The sequence below is a fragment of the Melozone crissalis genome, unplaced genomic scaffold (assembly GCF_028551555.1).
Source record: "Melozone crissalis strain CALT ecotype California unplaced genomic scaffold, PUWL_Pcris_2 ptg000027l_1, whole genome shotgun sequence".
Classification (NCBI taxonomy): Eukaryota; Metazoa; Chordata; class Aves; order Passeriformes; family Passerellidae; genus Melozone; species Melozone crissalis.
The window spans coordinates 8558902-8584189 of record NW_026535805.1 but is presented as its reverse complement, the minus strand read 5'-3'; the positions used below and the strand labels follow the sequence as shown (position 1 = coordinate 8584189).

At 37.1% G+C, this 25288-nt stretch overlaps 1 protein-coding gene across 2 annotated transcripts in view; it reads right to left on the bottom strand.

The window, feature by feature from the left end:
- Positions 1-591: 591 nt before the first annotated feature.
- Positions 592-25288, bottom strand: part of PPM1B (protein phosphatase, Mg2+/Mn2+ dependent 1B) — a 61374-nt gene continuing 36677 nt past the window's right edge. Inside the window, exons 3-7 of one of the 2 annotated variants that reach the window (XM_054279776.1) lie at positions 21336-22199; positions 19345-19462; positions 13460-13571; positions 10227-10284; positions 592-2458 (exon numbers count right to left, since the gene is read on the bottom strand). In XM_054279776.1, the coding sequence (XP_054135751.1) occupies positions 2429-2458; positions 10227-10284; positions 13460-13571; positions 19345-19462; positions 21336-22181 (1164 nt within the window). In that variant the 5' untranslated portion in view covers positions 22182-22199 and the 3' untranslated portion in view covers positions 592-2428. Of the gene's footprint in view, positions 2459-4016; positions 4245-10226; positions 10285-13459; positions 13572-19344; positions 19463-21335; positions 22200-25288 lie in introns of those variants that run through there. The other variant, XM_054279775.1, reaches the window with a different exon arrangement.

Sequence of the window (25288 nt, the reverse complement as noted above, 5' to 3'; positions counted from 1 at the left end):
GAGACATGTAGACTCAAAAATCTTCAGGTTGTTTGTAAAGATGTCCATTCTAGAGTAACACTAACTATCCAGGCAGGTTATTACCCTGCAATATCAATATCATGGAAATTCCATTCACCTTTTCAACTAAAAAACTATATTAGTAAGTTGGAAAAACAATCTGTAAAAGTTCTAACATGAAAGAATTAACATCAGAGAAATTTCTATTCAAAACTGTTCAACAGTGAAATGTCATAGGTTTAAGCTCAGATCTTTAAGAAACTTCAAGAAATTATCTGAGCAAAAAGTCTAGTTGAATCTGAATTTTTAAGTCTTTAAATGAATACTCTCCCATAGCTGGACTAAGACACCAGCTAAACTTGGGATGGAGATTTGCCCTAGAAGCACTAAATGTTGTTAGCCCTTTCCTTCCTCCCACAGAGAAGCCCACTTTGAGACTTGTGCTTTTCTGGGATGAAGGGGCACATCTGCAACAGAACAACCAGAAATCCATCAACCAGGAGACCTCATAAATCTTACTGGGTTATCTTTTCATATGGAACACTTGCATCCTCTTAGTAAGTCCTTCCCAAGAAAATAGAAAGCATGTCACACTGTTTTAGCAATCCTTTATTGAAGATAACAAGTTGGTTATGTTCACTGTATTGTATGAAACATCACAATATCATACTGGGAAGGTACTATCAGTACAGGGTTGGACCAGAGCGGACAGTCTGAACAATAAACCATTTTGCATTCTTCATTCCCTACCTTTTAACAACCCCAAAAAAACCAGTAAAGGGACAAATACCTGTTAACATCATCATTTAAAACACTTTAACTTACAAGGCTAAAATCTAATGAATAAATAAAATATACTGTGGCAATAATCCTCTCTAGACCAAAAAAAATAATAAATCAGATACACAGTGAATCAAAATGACTGGAAAAGCTGGCCTTCGGCATCAGTATGAAAGAGCGTGTGGTTTTTACAGACTCACCATGGGGATAAAGTTACAGAAAAATACCATGAATTTAATTTCACACAAAACCAGTTGATGACTGTCATTAGCTTAAAACTACACACAAGGGCAATTACATCCTCGCTGAAACACAGTTTAAACAAATAGGAAAATGTTTACAAGGCATCCACAGCATGTAAATCATGTACAGATGGATACATTCATTGTTTCCCCTCCCCAATAGCTTTTATTTTAGATAAATACTTTACTCTTCCCCATTTTCAGCATTTACTGGACTCATTACATGCACAACTCAAAGAAGTCAGAAAAAAAGTCAAGGTTATTGCAAAAATAGAATTAAACTAAGAATCTTCAAGTACCTTACATGACAGCCACTCTGTACCATGCCCATTGCTTATAAAATGAAAGGTCATTGAACCCATGAAAATATCTCTAATATTTTCTTAATTTAAAATAGATAATTTTAAGTGTATTTATAGTAATCTCAAAGTGATAATTTGAACTTCGAAAATAATGCAAACAATTAAAAATTATACCCATATTACACAAGACTTCTGTCTGTATCTTAAGCTGAAAAAAAATCAAAAAACTATAGAAAACCACATATAGAACAAAAAAAATAATCACAATTTACATTATAATAAAGGCAAATTTTCAGCATTTTTAAAAAAACCTGCAGCTGTGAGAGATGTCAAAGCAAGTCACTACTAACTATAAATTCACCAGTTTGTTTTTTTTCAAAAAGATTTTCTCTAGCAAGAGTTGAAGGGTGTGTTGTACACATGCGTAAAATTCTTACTGGTTTTAGATGCCTAGAATCTTCATATATTATTGCCAAATAATACACTTATCTTCAAGCAAGCAGTAGGCAATGTATCACAATTTGGACACCGCAGGGAAACCTAACGGTCTGGTAATACAGGTAAAACTGGAAAATTTAAAAAAAAAACCCAAAAAACCAAAAAATACACATCTGATAGCGTATTGCCCAATTGAAATTACTTCCAAGCCACAGAGCTGCAAAGCCTTCCAACTTGGTAAAGTGAAAAAAGAAACGTCTCAAACAATTACTTGTACTCTCTCTCAAGCTTGTGTGTTGCATGTTTCATTTAGCCACAGTGTATCTTCAGAGTAGGCCTACAATCCTGTGCACCTCAGGTACACACACCGATCTGCTGAGAGAACACTCCTTCCTTCCTTCCTTCCTTCTTTTTTAGGGCCAAAGTTCATTACAGATGTAATCAGTATGCCTGAGGCTGGTAAAAATACTGTAGTACAGGCAATGCTAAGAGTGGCAATATCAGAGAACACAAAAATGAACAAATGATGGAAAATTCTATTATCTTTCTGCCCATTTCATAAAATGTTGGAAATCCACCAGAAATTTTCCCTTGTATTGAAGAAATCAGATTTAAAAGTTTTTTTCCCCCTTTCAGAATCAAAAGCATTTTAGCAGATTTGTAAGGCTACCACGGATCTTCTAGATCTCCAGAACCCTACAGGAAAAGAAGAGGAGAAACATTACTACTCACCAATACAAATGAAAACATTTTATTGCACTTTGGATTTCAGCGGCATAATTAAGAAGTATACTAGTGTTAAGACAGAAAACATTTTCCTCGTTTTCCATACCCGCCCACATCCATACACAAATATTTCCTGTTTGTTAACATCATGATGGAATTTACTTGTATAAAACATGAATCCAGTAAAGCTCTTATAGCAGAATGACTCAAAACCAAGATTTACCTTACTAAATCACTACTATCAATACAGACTATATCTGTGGACTACAAACCCAAAAAAAAGCTCTACAAAATACTATGGAACTCAGCTTCTCAGGTATTCCTGGTCCAAAAGAAATTCCTGCAGGGTCATTTTTGTTAAGGCAGTGAAATTTGTACCTGTTTTGAACAATTATATTTTTGTGCACATGTTATGTTATGAACTGACAACTGAGACAAGCTTAGAGATTTCACTTATTAGGAGATGAGCTACCACTACAGCACAGTCCCAGTATTACCATCGACCTACCCAAATGGACATACATGTATGTGGTGTACCCCAAGAAACAAGAAAAGATGCAGCAGAAGGCAAGCTTTAGAAGAATAGTTTATTCATTTATACAGCTGATGTTTAGCTTGAACCTGAGAAATGTTGCTCAGTACAGTGGGCAATACAAATGCTCCAAACCCAAAAATCACTCAAAGCTTTGTAGAAACTAATGAACACTCTGAGTTTGCAGCAGAAGCTATGAAAAGTTTCAAGTCATGTCAGAGTGATAACACTTCAAAGAAAGTTTATTACTCACTTAAAAGAGTCAATATGCATACACATATTATTCCACAGCATATTCTTTATTTTCACTTGTTCACAAATTATTGTAACTTGACACTATGTACTAAATTTAAGTACATTTTCATTTCTGGATGTATGCTATGCTACAACCTGAGAAGTAATAATACCGTTGTCTAAAAAAAATCAGTATTTATGATGAACACTGGATACAATCTAAACTAAAAAGGAAAAAAAAAATTAAACATAAGTGACAACCTAAAATAAAACAGCTTTTGTAATTTAGCTGTAATAGAAACTATATACAAATCAAAAACAAACATGCAGTACATAATGCTGGGAGAAAAAAAAAACTGAATAATTTGTATAATTCAATTAAATTGCACAAAAGACACAACTAAGATGTAAATTACTTTACAATGAGCAAACATATACCATCAAAACTATTATTTAATAATGTTCTCAAAAGAAAAAGTTTTACAACGCCTTTTGCGTATCATGTTAGACTCCTGTTGGTGACACAGGATTTGAAAAAAGATCAAAATCTCAATCGGGAAGTTACATCTCGCTACACAACTTAGGATGCAATAACTGTAACATCCCACAGTAGCTGAACTCGTAAGGAAGTCAGAGCTGTGCACAAGCACTCTGTACAGGTACCACAGTAGAGCCAACCAGCGTTGCGGGCTAGCAGTGCGGCGGTGCGATGCGAGCGGGGACGCCGCGGCGGTGAAGCGCAGCGCCAGCGGGCCGCGGGTGTCACGAGTGCTGCTGGCCGCTGCGGTCGCTGCCCGGGGCCGGGGCCGGGGCCGGGCCGGGGCCGGGCGGTACCTGGGCAGCGTCCGGTACCTGCAGCTGCGCCAGGCGGTACCCGGCCAGCATCTCCTCCAGCAGGTGGCGGTAGTTGCCCCTATGATTAATCCGCATCTGCCTCAGCGCCTCCACCAACCTCCCCTGCGTTCCGCCTTCCTCGGCCGTGCCGGGCTCCTTCGGTTGAGATTCAACACCCCAAAAAGATCAGTAGTTAAACTAAAAGTTTTTCTAACCACATTAAAAAAAAGTATTAAAAAAAAAAAAAAAAGCAAACCGAAAAACCCATCTTTTGTTCGAACTGAGAAAGCAACTCTCTATTTGAATGTAAAACACCTTATTAGCAACATACAACTTAGAACAGTGCATTTCATGTTCATCCTTTAAAACATAATTTAAACAATGATAACTATGAAACCAGCATTTTTAATAATTTCAATTCATTTTGAGCCAGTCAAAGTACCTCCTCCCAATTAACTCCATCTTTATTTCAAATGTCTTAGATAAATACAGATGATACCCCCCCACAACTTTGGACATTTATCAGTGGAAAATTTTGAAAATTTAAGCTTCTTTAGCCACCAGGTCAATATATTTAATTGTGAATTTCTGCACAGCCAGTAGCGAGTAGCAGCACAGTTCTGTGAAAAACTCAGAGAATAGCTAACTCTACTCATAGTAGTTTAGTTGAAGCATCACATCAAAATACAGGCTCAGTGTTTTAGTGAACACTCTCTGATTTTTGCATGCATGATGCCACCAGAAAAGCAAGCAGCTACCCGTGAGCGTGGGGAATGCTGGTATTTGAACAACATAAGACATATCTTTGGGCAGATTGTGTATTGCCTGGAAAAATTAGCAGGTAGAGCAGTTGTTTAATGTCAAACCTGAGAACCTTCAGTACAAAATCTGATCGTTGAGTGCTGATTAAGGAATGGAAGTCTCTTCAGCAAATGACCTGCTTGGTTACAAGCCTTCAGTTGAAAAAAGTGTCGTGTTTTTTGGTGAGAGACTTACAGTGCTTTGACACTGATACTAGGTATTTTCACTTTCAAGTGCTAAAGTAGTACTGTTGCTTTAAGGGAACAGTACATTTTAAATTATTAATATCTAGCAACTTATCAATCTAGACAAATGAAACTATCTCTGGAAGCTGGCAGATTGTCAAGACATTAGAAGCACAATCCAGACTGCCTTGTTTTCATGCTGACCTCATTTTATTGTCATGTAATCCAAAAGCTTCCTAACTACAAGTACTGCTGCCATTCATTTACAAGCTTAATAGCAGTATTGAGAAAATACCTTGGGATCAGTAAGATTCTGCATGCTCTCTGTAATGTTGCCGGAATAAAGGCCCCAAGACTGATTAGCACAGTCCAAGTTTAAATGGGGAGAATTTTACCACAAAAAGGAGTATTACTGCATATAATGGCATCCCTCTAAGTTTAATTTGTTCAGGAAATACGAGACAGACTTTCACTGTGGTTTGCTGGTCTTAGTTTGAGATGTTTTGACTCCCATGTACTAGCATTTTCACATTCAAATATGAAAATATTCAAGAGAATATTCAAGAATTCAATACTCTCTTGTCTTCAAGAGCACAGAGAGGAGAAGCAAGATAAAGGAGATAGTTTCAGTGTATGAAATGGAACTGCTCTAATACCTTACAAGCACAATGTCAGCAAAAACCCAGGGCACCAAGAATGGGCACAGTTATATCCTGTTTCTTGGTTTGACAAAGAAAAGAAACTGAGTTATGTATATACCTAGCTAATATTAAACAGGACAACAGAGTTGAAGACTTCCAGTTTTTTAAAATTCAGGGAACATTTAAATTCCATATTTCATCTACTCCATCAGTTTTGCTCTGAGGTTGACATTAGCACACATACACCCTGAAATTTCCACATTTCACAATACCGAGATCTTTAAAAATTCCTTTGGCAGACTGAAGTGAATAATTTTGCTCCATGCAACACTCAAGAGTAAAAGCAATAAGCAATATAATAGCAGCCCTGAGGCTGCTAAGCAATTCAAATGCTGGTAGGAGCTGAATTAGCAATGCTGTTAGCGTTTGATATTCAAACTCACATCCTGCATGGCACTGCACCCTATTTTACAGCAGGCTATTTTGTGCTTCCCTTGTGTCCCTCAGTGCTAACAGACAAGAAACCCCACAGACAGTAGGACAGAAATTGCCTCTTTTATATATTATACGCTACATAGACAGATTTCTCTCTAATGATGTGTGGCTAGAACAGGTCCCTGAAAACTATGGTTATTGTGCAAGGTAGCATTTGCCTTCCTTCACATTTCAATTCAACTGAAGCGCTACTGACCATAAAACCAGGAATAAATTTGTGCTAGCTATATTCAACATGAACATTGACAATTTTTACACAAGTTTTGTGCTATTAAATTGTGTATGAAAAGGGTTGCAATGTATTGAAGACTGGATTTATAATATTGTGAGAATTATGTAAGAGTTGTGTCCATCTACATTTTATGTGTAGCAGCCCTTAATGGCATCTGATTTGGTTCAGCCAACTGCCAGAGCATATTATTAGTAAAAACAAGAGAGAAATATTATTGATTTCAACTAAGATGCTCAAAGGCAGCTTTAAGCAAATGCCACTGAAACTATTAACACACCCACTGCAATTTTAACATTCTTTCTTGTGTTTAAGGATATATACATATAGTGAAGTAGCCTAATCAGATAGTAGTCTCCTAGTCTTAGGAACACATCAAAAAACTAAAATGGTCAGAGTAGAGTCACAGAAAAAGAGTAGTACTTCAGCACAGGAAGTAAGAACAACTCTTCAGCGGTATTGTAACACCACAGTGCTAACAATTATTTAGCTATGAAAACATTCTTTTGAATTTCCTTTAAAGATCTGAAAGCATCAGGCCCCAATACATAATAGATTTCTGTGCTTTCACTCATATTTGTAAAGGCACAAGGTATCTCATTTGTAGCAGAAGTCTCTGCTCAAACAATGATAAAGTTGTTCATTGTGACACAGTGCAGGGCTCTCTCCAGCCCTGGATTTATAAAATACTTGTAATCTGCTGAGATTCCTAGCAGAAACAACTTAGGACTGCTATACCCTCAAGCCAGACTAGTGATCTCTGATACTGCTGTAAGTAAGGATTCTTTTATTTCTCAGACTCTTGCTCTGCATGGCATCTCCTAACTTAGGCTCTGTGTTAAGGTTTCTCAGAAAACAAATGTGTGAAGAATAAAAATCTGCTATCACTAGTTTGGATAACCAAAAAACAAAATCCAAGTGCAACACTACCTGAAACATTTATGGTGCTGAGTAAAACAAAGCTAACCTAGAAAGAGATAAAACCAAGGTTTTCATTTACATACTAAGAACTAACTTGGAAAGCTATTATGATCCAGTTCACATGAACTCATGGTAACTATTTTAAAATTGTTAGACACTAAAATGCATAGTCTTTAGAAGGAAACCATATTCCCAATTGTAAAGGTGAATCTGACTGTTTGTGTTGTTGTTTGTGTGGTTTGGAAAGTTTTATTTTAGTCATTTGCATTAATATTTTAGCAACTAACAACATTACTATTTTGCCATGATAAAAATTGCTTTAGTCTTACATACAACCATAAGATGGAAGAGGACTGTCACAGGCAGAGTTTCCAGTCAGTAACAGAAGTGTTCTGCACAACACCCACTCTCAGCAGACATGGGTGCACTGCTAACCACACTCAGGGAAGGATGTTCAGGTGCTGGGGTGCCTTTGTGCTCTGCAGACTCAGCATCCATGTCTCTAGCACCTCATGTTTCATACGAACATCTGCTCTAGCCTCATACTAGTTTAAACAGGAGCATCTTGGCCAGATTTCAATCTCATTTGGCAATGTCATCATTGGGATATAGTGTATGTTTCCTTCCTGCCTTTGCTTCTTCCTGCTTAAATGTGAGATGTGTAGCAACATTATCACTGTGTGTAGACATTCTGAAGAGTCTGATGGTGAATAACTGGACAGCTTCCTTCCCTTTACATGTCTGGACACTACAATATCCAGTTCAGAAGGCTACAGAGATCACCACACATACACCTGAAACTGAGTAAGACCAGCAAGAAAGTCATGTTTTCATTGTCTCAGATGAGGCACAGCAGATTCATCCACTCCAAGGACATTAAGATAACTTGCTGGGAAGATGCAAACAGGAATTGTATCCTTCACCAAACGGGAGTTTATCCTCTCAAACTGCTCTGGGCTAGTACCACTTGGGGGGAAAAGAACAAAGGTGCTGACTGGCAAATGACATGCTATCACAAGCTCAAACTAGAATTTAAACCACTCTATTTAAAACACATATCTGAGATTTGCACATCCATATCAACATAAAAAAAAATTAGGAAGCAGACTGCAGTCTACTGTTCAAATCTCTTTTTAAAGAAACCAAATTAAAAGTAAACCAGCTACTCAGGGATTTTAGTGGCAACAAAGGTCAAAGCTGTTAATGGTATATTCTCTTATGAGCAAAATGCGTATTTAAGTTAGCTAACTCATTTTATTAAATTACAATGGATGATGCACAAACATTTCCTGAAAGGAGCCAATAGACAAACAGATTCTGTACTACATATTAGAACTTTCAGCAAACTTGCACAGCTATTGAGAAGTAAATCTAGACTTAGAACAGGTGCATCATAAATACAACTATGGCATATAACATTTCTAAAATGTAACCATTAGACAAACATTCAGGGTTTTTTCTCAAAATATCAATTAATTTGTAAAACCTATGCTGGTTTTTTTTTGGTTTTTTTTTTTTTTTTAAATTTTTAAAGAAGCCAAATATACTAGAAACTTTTCCCCAAAAAGCAGGGGAAGTTCTGGCTAAACACAAAAAGTAGTAGCAGGCTGATAGAAGTGCAGAGTTTCCTGAAAGACTAAAGAAGCTGAGAAGAAGAAAAATTTGTGTATCTTGGTTTGGGGTACTGTTGCACAATTTCTTGAAAGTGAAATGATAAAAGCATATCCTATGACTTTCAAACTAGACAATGGAACAAATCCTAAAAAATTAACAAGCTGAAAGATTCTTCTCCATTTGTACACTAACAGAAAAGGGGCCCCTTCCACCCACACATGCTTTCTGACTGAAGATAATAAATCAAATCTAGGCAGATAAGAAAAGAGGACAATGGAGAAGGCACAGTAACAACTGTGGTGAGACTGTGTATTTACTATCTCAAGGTGTGCAATTGATCATTTCAAGGTATTTCAAGTGCAACACCATTCACTGTAATAACTACCTGACTGAGGGCCTTGTAGCCATCTCAGAAGAAAAAAACATTACAAAGGATTGACTACAATAGGAATGGTATTTCCACAAAACAGTTCACATAAACTGCACAGGAAATGACAATATCTACAAGCACTGATGTTTTTTATCAGTTCTTCAGTTTTCCACAGTTTTTAAACAAATTTAACCACAATTGATAGAAACACCAGTTATTACTTACACTAATATTAAGAGCTACCTAATAATCAGGTTTAGAGGTACAATAAACCAGATTTCAATGTACAATTTAAAATTCAGCTTCATAGGAAATGGGAAGAAGAATGTAAGCCATTTTAGAAATCATAACTGAAGTAATCTAAAATTACTTTTCCTTAGACCAGTAGAGATGGGACATGAAAAGATAGTGTAAATGCTATGAAAATAGCCAATATTAGTTTTGTAGTCTTTTATATTCAGTGTACCAAGGCCTGCTTACAGGAGACAACAGAAAGTGTGTTTGCCCCTCTTGTACTACATTTCTGGACAGTAGATATAACAGCCAGTTGGGCAATTGATTTGCTTACTACTAATTTTTTACAATTTTAAACCATAGTTTAGAAAAACCCTGCACTGTTGCCTCACAGGTTTGACTGAGAAAGTGGTAGTCATTTAGATGTTTAAAAAGTCTTTCAGAATTAGGTGTCAGTTTTCTGTCTTTTAAAGGAAGAACTTCTATATCAACTTCTATATCAAATCCATCCAAAGCAAGGTAAAAATCAGAGGTATGTTACAATATGTATCTTGTATTTCTAATATTTTACTCCCAGTGACAAACACTTTTGCTTAATGCATGACAACTTTGATGTTCACATTAATAAAGAGCAAAATGGGAACTTACCCCCTCATTGTCTCTGTGTGGATTCAGCCTAGTATACACATTTTCAATAATATTACGCCTAAAAAGAGAAGTTATTTTAAAAAATTAAGCAAAACAAAGGATTTCAAAACATTGAGAAAAGCTTGATCAGAGTAGGCATTTTGAAGTGTATAAGGTATTTTTCTTTTAATCTGCCTTTTAAAAAGATGAAACCCACTCTGTGTCTTTACTCACTTTCAGTAAGAATTTGGAGATCTAGGAACTGGTTAAGATTTGTAAAGACTGAGCAAAGTAAAACCATTTTCTTACCTTACCCTCTTCATGATCCATCTCTTTTTAGAGCTGCATACTCAGATTTTGTCAAGAGTAACATTAAAATCTGTATTTTGCTTGTTATGAAAAAAATTCTTCAAGCTTGCTGGTTTTCTTGCCTTATTTCTGGATGTGGAACTCGAAGACAGTTGAGTTTCCCCCCATCTTTATTACACATATGCAGGTTACAACCCATCTACAAAATTTTGAAGTGTGATATGCAGAGTATATAACCCCTGAGATGTGTTTTCTATTGTCTAGTCACACTGTAGAAATTAAAACACAAAAGCCACTAGCTAGACTTCTTTTGTAGCAGTGCCATTTAAGGCCACACTTTCACAGGCAGTCAAAATAAGCACAAAGAACTTCACAAAAAATAAAACCCATCATATAAACAGACTTCTGATGCAAAAAAGTTTAGGTACTCACATTTCAAATCAAAGTTACAACAGGCAAACATTCAGAGAGTTATAATAAATATGATCAAAGTTATTGACAGCTGCAACAAAAATGAACTGCTACATGGACTAAGACTTAAGTGACCAAGATCTCTAAAAAATTTGTCTTACAGAATGAGGGGCACCAACTGTTGACTCTTCTAAAGAACAAAAAGGCATCAGATGCCAAACAGCAGCAAATGTCTCAAATACACGTGGCTCTCAATGCAACAGAACCTTCTGCCCCAGAATACTGAGGATGCTACAAGTTTCATTAGGCTCCTTCTGAACACATTTCAGAAATCTGTAAAGGCTGCATATTTGAGGAAGTATGGGGTCCATTGGAATTGATGGAGGGTCTTCTAGGGAAAAGAAACGGAATCTTTTTGCCAATGCTAGAGGAAAGGGTTGTCTCCATTTAGTTCCAAATTTAGTGATAGAGGAATGGCACAATTGTGACTAAATGTCTGCACTACATAAAGCAAAGGCACCTCCAATGTAACAGAAAACACCTGGACAGTCCAAGCAAGACTGCTACATGGGTTTAAAAAGACATGAAAACAAGCTCCTTGGGAATTCTCCAATCTTTTTATTTCACTTTTCTTTCTTTCACCAAGGTATTTCTCTGTGCTTTTCTTTGATGGGAAAACTCAGGAGGAAGATTTTGAGTGGAACTACTAAGGCCCAGGTGCCAGAGTAGCTCAGGGCTGCTTTTGTTTACTTCAGCAACAAACCTCCATTCTTGAGGCAGCATTTGAAATCACAAGGGGATTGGAGTCAAGCCAGAAAACAGCCTTTGGAGAGTAAGATTTTCTAGGATAAAACAGCACCATCAGCTGACCCATACATCTCCTGTCTCAAAGAGTGGGCCAGCAGGGGCTTCTACGTAAGTGAGAAGCTTGAAGGAAGCAATTATACAGTGCCAATATAAATGGAGCTACTTAAGGGGTTCCTAAGGTTTGCAAACATACTCTAGTTATAGCAACACTGAATTGCAATTCTCCAGCTCAGACATGCTAAAAATTGCGAGCAACTTTCACTGGCGCTAAAACTGTGGATTACAGCCATAGACAAGATCTTTTTGCATTGCAACCTGTTTGAGCAAGGTCTTGGAGTTCAAATACAAAGTGTAATTTCTTTGTGACCTGGTAACATCAGAGGATAAGGACCTCAAGAAAAAGAATATCCTCTTGTTAGGACAAAAGTTTTAGGTAACATAGTACGTTGATTTGGGTTGTGCAGAAGTATTTTTTCCCAATACTTCCATTAATTTTCTGCAAGTAAAATGAACTTACATATGTCTGTCTTTGTCCCAAGTTCAGAGGCCAAGAACAAGTTACCTAATACTTAATCACATTAAGTTACTTAACATTTCCTTGAAAGAAACTGCAGGTACACTCCTGAAGTCAGGGGACTTTAAAAGTCAAGATGAAGAGAAAGGCACCAAAATGCAAATACTGAACCAAGTCTATGAAAAACAAAACCTGGTTCACAATAAATTAAAACAGAATTTATATGTTATCGGTCCAGAATAGTGCAGCAGTACGTGATGTAGTTATTAATGAGCAAAACAACAAAACACAGTAGTTGGGAGGCACCAAGAAGAACAGCCAAACCAAAACTTCTCTGAATGCCTGGAATGTACACAAGTGGAAAAAAAGACCCAGAATGATACTTCCAAGGCCAGGGAGATATAATCAAACAGTGCTCATTAACAAGTACATGCAATGAAAATAGATGTACACATACACAGATGCTCAGAGGGCAGGACTTGGTATTTTGTGAAATATGAATATTCCAGAAACAACATTCTCTATGCCAGGGAACAACAATCAGTCCTACTGTCTGGGAAATTCCAGATTAACAATTGTTTATGCAATCCTGAATTCTTTTCATTAAAATCCTCAAGTTATAGGTTGCCAGAACATCACCATTGGGCTCCCCACAAAGCCAATGTAATTTCTGAAGGTTTATTCCTGTTGAGGTTTAAGATGCATATTCTAGTTCAATATTCTTGGTTATCTACTGTTCAATTTCAGACTAAACAAATAAAAACAATTTTCTTATGAGAATGTTTGCTGAGCAAATAAGTACTGTTCCAAGCTTATAATGGACATTAAGTGGTTGGGAAAACATGACATCAGGAAAACTGATCTCCTGGCATTTTTGATGTTCATTTTGATATGTTTGATAGCTCTTCACAAATGTAGCAAAGCAGTAAAAAGCCAAGAATACATATATTTTTCTTTTAAATGGCCACATGGAAATAATAAATTAATATGTTATGTATAAATTAATATGCTTGTACAATATGATTATGTGTTTCCTCTACCATACTGAAATGGGAACAATGACACAAATGTCTGTATACTGCAATAGATAAACTAAGTTCAAACATTAAAAACTTGAATCAAGTATAGCTACTACAATAAGAAAACTTTAAAGCATTAAATGAAAGAGTGTCAGTGAATTTAACAGTTCAAGAAATTCTAGTACTGTACTCACTTGCCAGCTAAACCACCTCCTGGTGGTAAATTAGGGATATTCTCTGCAGTTAAAATACGAATAACATGAGCAAGATCAGGCATTCCTTCTTCACCTGCTTTTTCCATAATTTCTAATTTAAAAACACAAGAAATCTTCAATTAATACCACCCATGGGCTAAGACACCGAAATAGAAGATATTATCACTTTTTAACAGAGGCATTATGAAAAAGTTACATGTAAATAGGTAAAACATGGTTTGCATTTTAGGTTAACAATCTTGGCATGATAGAACGGAGCTTAAATTCATAGTCTGTCATTCCAGTACGCATCATGCCTTACTCTCTAAGAGAAATTCAGAAGCAGAGTGTGAAGTGAATGAAATACCCTGGAGAGAGCAGCCTGTTCTCTCTGAAAAGACAGAACAGCAGCTGGGAGTGTGTTTCAGCTAGCTTCCCCTTGCAGTGCAACACGTTACAGCCATAAAGCCAACGCTTCCCAGGATCTGGCACGCTTCCTTGCCAGTAACACCTTGTATCCTCAAAGGCTCCATTTCCAGTGCACAAACACCTGGACCACCAAGCAATCCAGAGGATACATAATGGATAGATGATATTAGCACTCAAGTGACCAAAACAGAATATAATGAGGAATAATTTAAAATACTTATTTTTAATAATAATTTAAAATTATATTCCATTTTCAAAGTTGACATACAACTCAAGTCAAGTCCAGTGCTTCTAGCCTCTAAGTTCTCCTAGCCTGGAAAAGAACTACCTGAAGTGAAGTAAATCTTCACATATTCTCTTTCATCAGGGCTGCTATTAAGATGAATGTATAATATCTGTATACACACTCACACAGGTGTAATGCCACCAGCTTCCAGTCATCAGCCTCTACTCATTCAACCCTGGCACAAAAAGGTTTGGAGTTGTATGCACAAGTCTTCTATTTTTAAGAGAGAATATTTTTTCTGAAAATCAACTAAATTAAGGAATGGAGTGCTATTTCCTGTAGACATTGTTATAGGTAAAATTCTCTTTAAGAAGAATTAAGAATGAACCCTCTCAAGTATCATCCTAAAAAAACTTCAGTCATTCTGTATCTTGGCTACTATCCAAAGAAAAGAAACAAATAACTTCATTTCTTACAACTGACTATATTCTGGATGACTGACATGGAGCCTGCAGTTTATGAGTTTCTTAAGTTAGCAGAAAAGCACACCACCTACCTACCTGAAACCCTTCATCCCAAGTTTCCTAGTATTTACATCTTTATTGATGTCTATCACTTTTTTAAGAAGCAAGTGACATTCAGGCTTCTCTGGCTTGCCAAGGTACTCACCCCACTTTGTGGGTACCTTGGAGTACCAGATGGGGCACATCTGTAACCCCTCAAAGCAATCACTTGTAGGATAATTACATTACCTTCTAACAAATAAGGCACTATTAAGCTTCTATGTCCCAATTTTAAGCCAGCACCATACAATTTTTGCAAAGAATAAGATACCTGCACTACTACGAGGAAGTGATTAAAATTAAAGACTGCTCCACGAAACTTGGATGTGTATTATCATCCATCCATCCATTAAGGATAAATCATGGCTAGCAAAGGAAGTGATAGCTGAGTAAGTATGCCTAAATCTTCGGATTTTGATCACTTCTTCCACACATGCTCACATAAATTAGCCACAACTCCTCTTATAAATTGCATCCTTTTGTTCAGTTCTACTTAGTTAGAAGTAAATGTACTGCTATAATATAATGTTGCTGAGATACATTTGACAGGAAACATTTCTAATGAAAATATACTTTTTATACCAAGAACAAATCTGCTTCTATACACAGGAAAAGTAGACAAATAGCAAGAATTAGTAATAAGAAAAACTAAAAATCCAAGAAATTTCTAAATATTTATTGCAAGCATAAGGGTTTATATATCTTCTTAAAAAGGAATGACACAGCTAAAGATTGCTGTATGTTTCTTGTTAATAGAAACATATACATTTATACTGCATAACAACTTCTCAGGGAGTGCTGAACTGAACCATAAGCATTTCTCTCCATTTCTAGAAGGTGGCAAACCGAGAATTCTGGATGAACTAATCATTATCTTTTTATTTTCCTGGTATTAGAGTGAGTAATTTTATCCAGAACTTGTTTCCTCTCTTGAAAAAAAAAAAGCTTCCTAACAGAAAATCGAGAATCAAGCAAATGAGCATGTATGACCCACTGTCATTACACATCAGTTAGTAGACACACACTGTGGATGTGCTTGACAAAGGACACCAGAGAAAGAAACCAAAATTTTTGAGAAACAGATTTATGGGTATTTACAATTTTCAGCTTAACCTCTGTGATGTTAAGAATAACCCTACAGTTAGCCTTGCATTGCTAATATAATTCAGACACTTACAGAATAATTCCTGATATTATTAAATATGTATATTCATCAAAGTCCACATCAAAGTCTACTACTTTATCTCTGAAACACTTTTCACTAAAAGCCTAACACTTCATTCATAGATGAGCATTTTGAAAATCCAGGTAACATTTAACTTCCATTTTATATAATGCAGGTCCCCAGCCAGACAGCATTACAAGTTCACCATGTTCCAGCACCTCCTTTCAGGCCCAGCTATCAGATTATGACAAATGAGTTTTATATACAATATATATTCCACATATGTAAAATGCATCATCCAACTTAGGGGATAAACTGACTATATCAGTGAGACTGTTTAAGCCTACACAGATCATGTGCTCCTACTTATGATTTGAGGTTAGTGGTTTTTTGGGTTTCATGGAGTTCTGTGGTTTATCTGTTATTAACTGCAATTCTGATACACCCCTTCAAATAAACTGAAACATATCAGAAAACTGAACTGACTTCTGTACCTAGTTTTCACTTTGTGGGACCAAACTTTGGATCTCTGAAAAAGAGAGCAGAAATATTTGCAAGGGGCAGTAAGAAAAAAGTGACCTAGCATAACCTCACAACTGCCCCAAACACCTGTGGAAGTGCCCTATCCAGGGCAGTGCCACTGGAACTAGATCATCTTTAAAGCCCCTTTCAACCCAAACCAGCCTGTAATTCTGTGACTGTGCTTTGGAGATGGATCAATTAAATGACTCCAATGAGAAGCAGGGCTGTGCTCAGAGTCATAAATGACTTAACCTCATTAAGCATTTCAGTATACCCTACAAGTGGCAGCTTTGGAATGCAGTCATTCACATTCCGTCAACCTCAAAACCCCAACTAGCAACAGAGGTACATATTTCTTCCACTGGAAATCTCTGTAAACAATGACTTGCTGAGCTTGTTTTTAATCAATCTGTTAAAAGAAAAAAGTATCTTTAGGTATTAAGACAATAATTCTCTTTTAAGAACTCCGGAACAATCTTGGGCAACTACTAACTCAGCTCATTATACAAATATACAAAATGTCAGCATTCCACTTATAGAATGTACAGAGCACAAATGTTAATGTGCAAGTATTAACCTAATTTTCAACTTCTTTTTTACCTTTTTAAATCTAACAAAAGCATGCCTTAAACACTGCTATTCTCCCTGAGCCAGAGCTTAGAATGCCCAAGTATAGCAGTGAAAAAACCCTGTTGCCTAAAATGTTTGATGGGTTTGTACAGTCAGCTTGATATTTAAGCCCCACAAGAGAACAGAAACAGAACAGTGTGTATTCATTAAGAACAAACACCAGTGATCAAACTAAAATTGCTTCAGGAAGTCCCAGAGGACTTTATACTAAGTTCTAATGTTGCCCTGACTTATATTAGTCACTTAGTCAAACTGGAGGGTATCCAAGAGAACTCACAGTTTACATTTTTGACAACATCCATCTTTGCAGCTTGGTAGTTCCAAGACAACCTTGTATTTTTCAGAATGTTTTTACTACAGGCATAAATATAATTGTTACTGGCTATCAGCCAACTCCATATAACTTGTGAGCTGCTAACTCATTAATACATTTTTTTAAATGTTGTTAATTTGTGTTCAAACACCATTATTTGCTTTTTGAGAGGAATAGTCAGTCTCTAAAAAGGCATTTTATACAAATCCATACTATCAGTGTCACAACATATCTATCAGACTTTATGTTTCTAGAGTTGCAGACAGTTTAAACCTTTCAGGCACAACTCCTTTATACACTGTTTTCTACACTAAGTTAAAAGATAAAACCAAAACTGATTAAGGCAATTGTCTAAACCAAAATGAAACTCCACCTTCCAAAATTTTTACCAACTCCAACACTTGAGAGGATACTCTTGCCCTCATGGGGTTTTTTAAAGTCAAAAGTATTCCTGCTCACTACTTAAAACCTTTAAATCAGGTACTGTTTTTAAAAATTCCAACACATTTCTGAACAATTTTCCTCATGCTGCTTAGTGGTTTGAAACACTTGCTAAGGCCTTTATTCTTTCTGAACTAATAATATTCAAGGCATGTGTAAGGTATACTGCAGCCCCATAATTTTTTTTCCTTTTAATTAAGGAGACTGTATCAAAATTACAATTTCATAGAATGTATGAATGCAAAAACTTGTTAAAAATCAGATAGATATTTCAAGTTCTTCTGAAGTCTGTTTCATTTTCTTTCTCCACTCCTTGTCAGAATTTCTCAAATATGCTGTCATTTCTTGCTAAATACCTGCCTTTTAAAGGCCTCCAATTAGCAAAACAAAGAATGACACAGGGAACTCAAGCAGGGAAAAAAAAATCTAGAGCTGAAGCAACAGAAGTTCAAGCTCTGGAGCAATTATTTTCTCTGAAGCACTTAAGCTAAACAATCATTTTGAGTTATATTTGAAATGACCTCACATCAGTTTGGACTACAAACTCTCAACTATTTTTTTTGTATATCTATTATTTAGTTAAATGTGATAACAGAGCTAAAAAGAATCAGTTAATGATTAGTTAATCCAGACAGTCTGATCACAAGTTGACAGCTTTTCTATTAATCTTAACATTGACTTATAAAAGCAATAAAATCCACTGCAGTTCCATATATTTTTCACCTATTTGCTACCAGACAGCAGCCACCAAGAAGCTGGGAACACTAACCTGTAACCACTGTGCACACCTGACTGCTGCCAGTGAAGGCAACTGCTCCTGGCTCTCTCCCAGAGCCTATTAACAGCTCATGTACTCTACTCTGACACAGAAGATAACAGGTATTTATCTTAACTAGTGTCATCTAGGAAACCTGGGATGTAAGCCAGATTCCAAGAAACAGGCCTAGAGTTAGCGTTTGGAGTGACCACTAGGGCTCTCTAATCTCAGGAGAAATTACAAATATACAACCCAGTTCAATTTAGATCCCATTTAAACAACAGGAAAAGACACCACACACAACAGCTGTGTGCTCAGAGATAACTCATACCTGAAGACCATCATGTATATATATTAAAATTTAGGGTGGCTACACCAAGTATTTGGATTACTGGGACACTGACACAAAAACCAAATACAGCTTTTGCTTTCTGTCAAAAACTTGCACAGAAAAAGGGAAGAAATAGTACAAACAGTACATTCCTTTAAATATTTCATAAGCAGGACAATAGCAAGATCACAATTTACCGAACTGGTACAACACTCTTGCAAGGTCAGTAGTTGCATTTTAACTTACAAAGACAGCACTAAAAACTTAGAGCTCACATTAAGAAAATGTTTGCAGAATACCAGGATAAACTAAGCACATGGTCTAAAACATTCTTCCTGACATATAAAAGTTCAAAATTATAATCAGGTCTGAATTTAACCTAACATCAAAGTGGCATAATGTCTTTCATGGTTTTTGTTTTCATGCTCAAGATAGTTATGACATGTGCTCACTATCACAATCAAACTGAGATTTGTTCACTATCTAGTGAACTAAGCAGATTTCTTACCTTCAACCCGTGATTCCAAGTACTTATCCAACTCAGCATCTTTTTTCACTGCCTCCTCTGAGACCTTAGGAGCATTTGAAAAACAAACTAATACAATACTCATGTTATCACGACTCCCCTATGTGACAAAAAAGAAAGAGAAGTTAGTATCTTTAGTCTTATTCTTCATCTTTCTACTCTAATAACATCTGTACTTTTTCCAAATACAGTGCTACAGACAAACCTGGAAAAAAACACCCTGAAAAAATCCTATCTTTTCATCAATAAGAACCTCTCAGTGTCCCAACCACACCTCTCACTAGAAATAATTTGACTGATTTTGACTGTATATTCTTAGTATTCAAGTCTAAATAATTAATGGACTTATCTACGTGTCAGCCATTTAAAAATAGTATCAATAAAACAGGTCAGAAATTAGATACTTGCATAATGCTATCTTAAGCCAAATTGTAAAACAACTCCTGTTGCAAAATGAAATGCAGAATGCTCCCCTATACTATTAGAATAGCTCAGCTCAAGCTACTACTTTTTAGTTGCAGGGTATTCATGTAAGCCATTACATGCATTACAAGTCTGTTCGTTTGTTTATTAGAATGCACCTGTGTCACACAGCACCTTGAAGCAAGTATAAAACATAAATGTTTTGTATGGCCAAGCTGACCTTGCAGACTGTCACGTGCTCAGAAATATCACCCAATGGCTTTTTTAGATACTAATTTAATGCCAGTTCTTTACCAGCACACTGATACCATTCTCCTGCTCATATTTAATTTTCAAAATTGTAATTCACAGCCAAATTTAAAAACACAATTCTAAGTCTCTTACAAGGGGATCCAGTAGAATCATAATTTAAACCACTAGTTGGTTTGATAATCAAATCTCAACTTCACTTTTTTTGTGTAGAATATTAAGTGCCATTAGTCACTGCATACTGTTGCTGTGTTAACCCAAGCTACTGGATAGTTCTAATCATCTATCACAACAAATCTTTCTCCTGAAACAATTAAGAATTTGACATTAGAATGCATTCCTTTAGAAATACTGCTTAGGAGTTAGCCTATATTCCCTTTTGTACCAAGCATATGAGGACACCTATCACTTAGTATTATGTGGTATAATCCACAGCCTGGTTGTTACAGAGATCCAGGATCTGACTTTGGAAAATAAACATATGGCCAGCACTCAGTTTTACTGAAAGAATCTGAGAGTGACCATCCTTTAACAAGGCTGGTCGAGTTCTTGGTCAGAAAAGCAATTTAAACCAATTTAAACAGCATTTAAACCAATCATAGACTGTATGGTATATGCCAGAATACAACCCTATTTCTGGAAAAAAACACACAACTTACCCTTCAGAGTTACAATTGTGAATTTCAGTATATTCCTCAAAATTGCATGTTTAGTCTGTGGCCTAACAAAGGAACTCTGTTTGTACTAGCAGGAGTTGCACTTTTCAGGGAATGTTGGAAATGGAGTACCTATTTAACATATGTAGACCGCTAGTACTTGCTCCAAACAAACTAAATGTGAGGAGTGGAAGCAAGCTCAGATGCAAAGGTGGTGCTACTCCATCTAAACTGAGGGCACAGGTGACAGACAAACAACACCTTGAAGAGGAGATGGTGCCAACACTGGTTTTATGCAAAGGATACAAACACTACCCATCTTCAAAGAACACAAAACCTCACAAAGTATCTTGCTCAGAATAGATTAATTTTACAAATTTTGTATTTAGAACCAATGCTTAGAGCTGGAAATATATGCAAGCATTACCTGGGGGAAAAAAAACAGCCTTTATTTTTGCAATTGCTATCACCTTTCTAAGCACATACGGTGAGGCTGTATATTCTTCTATACAGTCAAATGGGAACAGAACTTTGAGGAAAAGAAGTTGGAGAAGGGGAACAGTAGGCCAGGAACAGCTGTTAACACTGTACCTATCTAACTAGAAGATGATTTTAGACAGCTGTTTGGAGAAAACACTTACATACCTTATGTAAACAAGTGTCCACTACCCAATTGCACACTGTTTCCAGGTCATCTGATACTTCAAGTCTAGACTTTACATATTCACAGAGCTCTTCATTGCTCATTACATCCCAGATGCCATCACAAGCCAGGATGATAAACTCATCTTCTTCTGCCCTTAAAATTTCACACACCTCAGGCTCTGGAGACACAAGTTGTTCTGTGGGGCCTTTACCGTCAACACATTTGTAGTCATAGTCCCCCAGAGCTCGAGAAACCGCCAACGAGCCGTTAACACGCTGAATCATTACACTGCCTCCCGCATTCTGGATTCTCTCTTTCTCCCTCGGGTTGCAAGGTTTGTGATCCTGTGTTGAAAAACACACTTGTCCATTCCTATAGAGAACAGCACGTGAATCACCACAGTTGATAAAGTATACATGCTCAGGTGAAATCATAACTCCCACTGCTGTTGAGCCACTTCTGTCCATGCCATTTCTGAGGTCTGCGAAATTGCGCATATACTCATCAATTTTCAAAAAGCCAGTTCTGATTCCACTCTTGACATTTTCCACTGAAGGTTCAAGAGCAGATCCAGGTTTTTCTGTCGCCCTAAAGTCTTCATTGTTAGTGATGTGTTCTAATAAGTGCGTGGAGCAGTAATTTGCAACACGAGATCCCGCGTGACCATCATAGACAGCAAAAAAGGACCAGTCCTCTAAGCCATGGGGAATACCCACAACAGCTGTGTGAGCATCTTCCATTTCCACTCTCCATCCCTGCATACTGCTGAGGCCGTAACGCAAGCCATTCCCTGCACCATGAGCATTGTGTTTTTCAGTTTTTGGTTTATCCAAAAATGCACCCATGTTTATGCAATATTGAACCTGGAAAACAGAGAGAAGAAGTCTTATTTATAAAACCACCATTCCATATAAGGTTTGTTGTCTGCTTCCTGTGTTTCTTCTTCATAAAAGAAGTGATAAAGCATGCATGCATGCAAAAGTCAACAACTATATTGGAAGAAAAAAAATCAAGACATGACATGAATGAAGTGTGAATTTATAAACCTCTGTACGCATTTTTAGTAGTTTTTGTTGAGGTGCTGTCTTTTTTGAAGAGTTACTTCAAAATAATTAAACAATCTCCATACGAAGGCAGAGTAGATCACATACCTTTGCAGCCCTGCTGATTTTGTCATCCTCTGGAGAGACAGATTTATGATGGAAAAACAACTACATCAACTCCTACTTTCTTTCCAGTTTTAATGTGGTGTGAAGAAAATCAATTCATGTTCATAAATCAGAATGGACTGATCTCGCTAACTTTGCATGTGCCATGCTACCTCTGCAATCTCTTAAGGCATGGCAAAAGTGACCATAGGGGAACAAGGCAGTAATTCCCACTTAAATACAAGAAAACCTCTCACAGCAATCTTTTAACAAATTAACAACATAAAACAACATGTCAAGATTTACTATAGAATCATAGAATGGTTTGGACTGGAAAAAAACTTTAAAGATCATCTTCTTCCAACCCCTCTCGCCATGGGCAGGGACACCTTCCACCAGACCAGACCGCACAAAGCTCCCTCCAACCTGGCCTTGAGCACTTCCAGGGATGAGGCATCCACAGCTTCTCTGGGCAACATCTTCCAATGTCTCACTCTCACAGTAAAAAATTTCTTTCTTATCTCAAATCCAAACCTACCCTCTTACAGTTTGAAGTCATTTCCCTTGTCCTATCACTACACTTGGCCAACAGTCCCTTCCGGCCTTCTTGTATGCTATCTTTAGGTACTTAAAGGCCTCTATAAGATCTCCCCAGGCTTCTCCAGGCTGAGCAACCTCAACTCTCAGCCATCCCTGAAAGACTTTCATGTGCTTACATGGGATTTTAAGTTCAGAATTTATTCCAATAAACTTAAATTCATAAACTTTATAAATTACAAATTTTATTCAATTACAAGAGATATGAGCTAAGGGAAGTAAACAACCCACAGGAAGTTAGAAGTTCTTCAGTATTTGGAGACTATCTCCATGATGCAAGCTCACAGGTAAAATGTGAATAATCTACATTGAAGCTTTGAAAGACTTCTGATTTCCTCTCCTGTACTAGACTCAAGTGTCCTACACAGACCTGAAAAATTACCTTGCCCTTTACAAAGTCAGTAGAGAATACATTCTTTAATCCACAGATCTTGGAAACTCACATATCACAACTTCAAACCATTCTAAAAGTCATCACCCTACAAAGTCCTTAAATGTGAAAATTACAGCAAATTTCATTCAAAAAGAACTGGCAAGAATTCTGCCATGACTGATCCTGAGCAATCACTCATCTCTGACACAGTAGTACCCACCTACAGAATGTACAGAGTCATGATAACCTAATTCTAGGCTAAGAATTTGTTGCCAGGCCAGGAAGAGATTAATTCATCCTTACTCCCACCATTCCCTTCACCTAAACACATATGAAGTATACAGCAGACCACACACAGACAAACGAAACTTCACACTAACTCTCTGCTACAATGATCTCCATGCAGTGCTGAAGATCCCAACAGCTTGCTCAGCAGTTTTTTTAACACTGAATCAATGTAAAGGACACGCAAAGTGTATCCATCAATGCAATACGTAGTCAAAACTTTGCACAGTCCCTTCTCTCACAACATCTGATTTTGCTTTGAAAACAAACAAAATTAATTTGTGTCAGAGGGTAAGCAAGACAGCGTGACATACCCCCACAAAACAGAGTTCTCAGCAACCAATGCTCTCAGTTGAGAGCTGAACAAGTTCCACATAGTTTAATAGTGCAACTAACATCAGTCAGAGAGACTTGTGAAAGGATTCTTGTATCTCACAATCACTTATTTCCAAATTACACACAATACAAAACTATTTTAAAAGCACACAAAACATTCTTACCAGTAAAACTGTCATACAGGACTGAAATGCTGCCAAAATGCCAGATACTCTCCAATACTTCACACCTTCTATGAAATTCCTTTAATTGTATTATGTCATTGCATTCTTAAAATCAAAAATGTGGAAGACATAATGTGACTGAGTGAGGAAGAAGATCAAAACTTATGTAATTGGAAAGGCCTGTGAGCTCAGTATTGTGTTGTGTTTTATATCTGTAAAACAAAACACAATTGAAAAAAAAACAACCACCAAAGGCATGTGTCACACCTTAGTTTTACTTGCTTCATAAGTAGGTTCACTTTTTTACAACTTAAAACAAACTGGAAAATAAGAAAACCCCACTACTCAAGATTATGATCTCAATATTCTAAATATCCCATTTAATATTGCAAATAAAGGATGGAGAGATTGACTATCTATCAGTAAGTCTAGGAATCAACTTGTGTCCTTTGCCTCACAGGCTTTCACCACACATCTCCAGGAAGAACACAGCGTTACCTTCTCTATCCCTCCCGTGAGGTTGGAACTTCAGAGAAGTTGCTGGAAGACAGCTTGGCCTTTCCTCCACCACACAGAATAAACTCCTATTTCCCCCTCCTCACACACTACAGGCTCTGGCCCCTCAGTAACAGAATGCTTCTCCATGTCTGTGCCTTTCTTGGAGGTGAGCAGCCCACACTGCATTTCCAATGCAGCCTCGCGAGCTCCTAACAGAGGAAAACCATAAACCATCACTTCTCCCAGAATGCTGATACACTTTTCCTGATAGGTGCCCATTTTTCCCCCCTTCAGACACACTGCTCTCTACTGTTCAACACATTTGTCCCGGTTCTCCATCAGGACCCACCCCTGGGCTCTCTTTGGCAAAGCTCATTCCCCGAAAGCCATCAGCCAGGCTGTAGAGAGGGACAAGGCAACTTTATTCCAGTGTCCTAGGTTACAGTATTAAGATATATTCTATTCCCATCCTCAAGAGCGGCTGAAAACGAGGAGGGGCCCCCTCTTCCTTATCTCCTGTTAATGGGCCCATCAATGCCTTTCCCCATGAC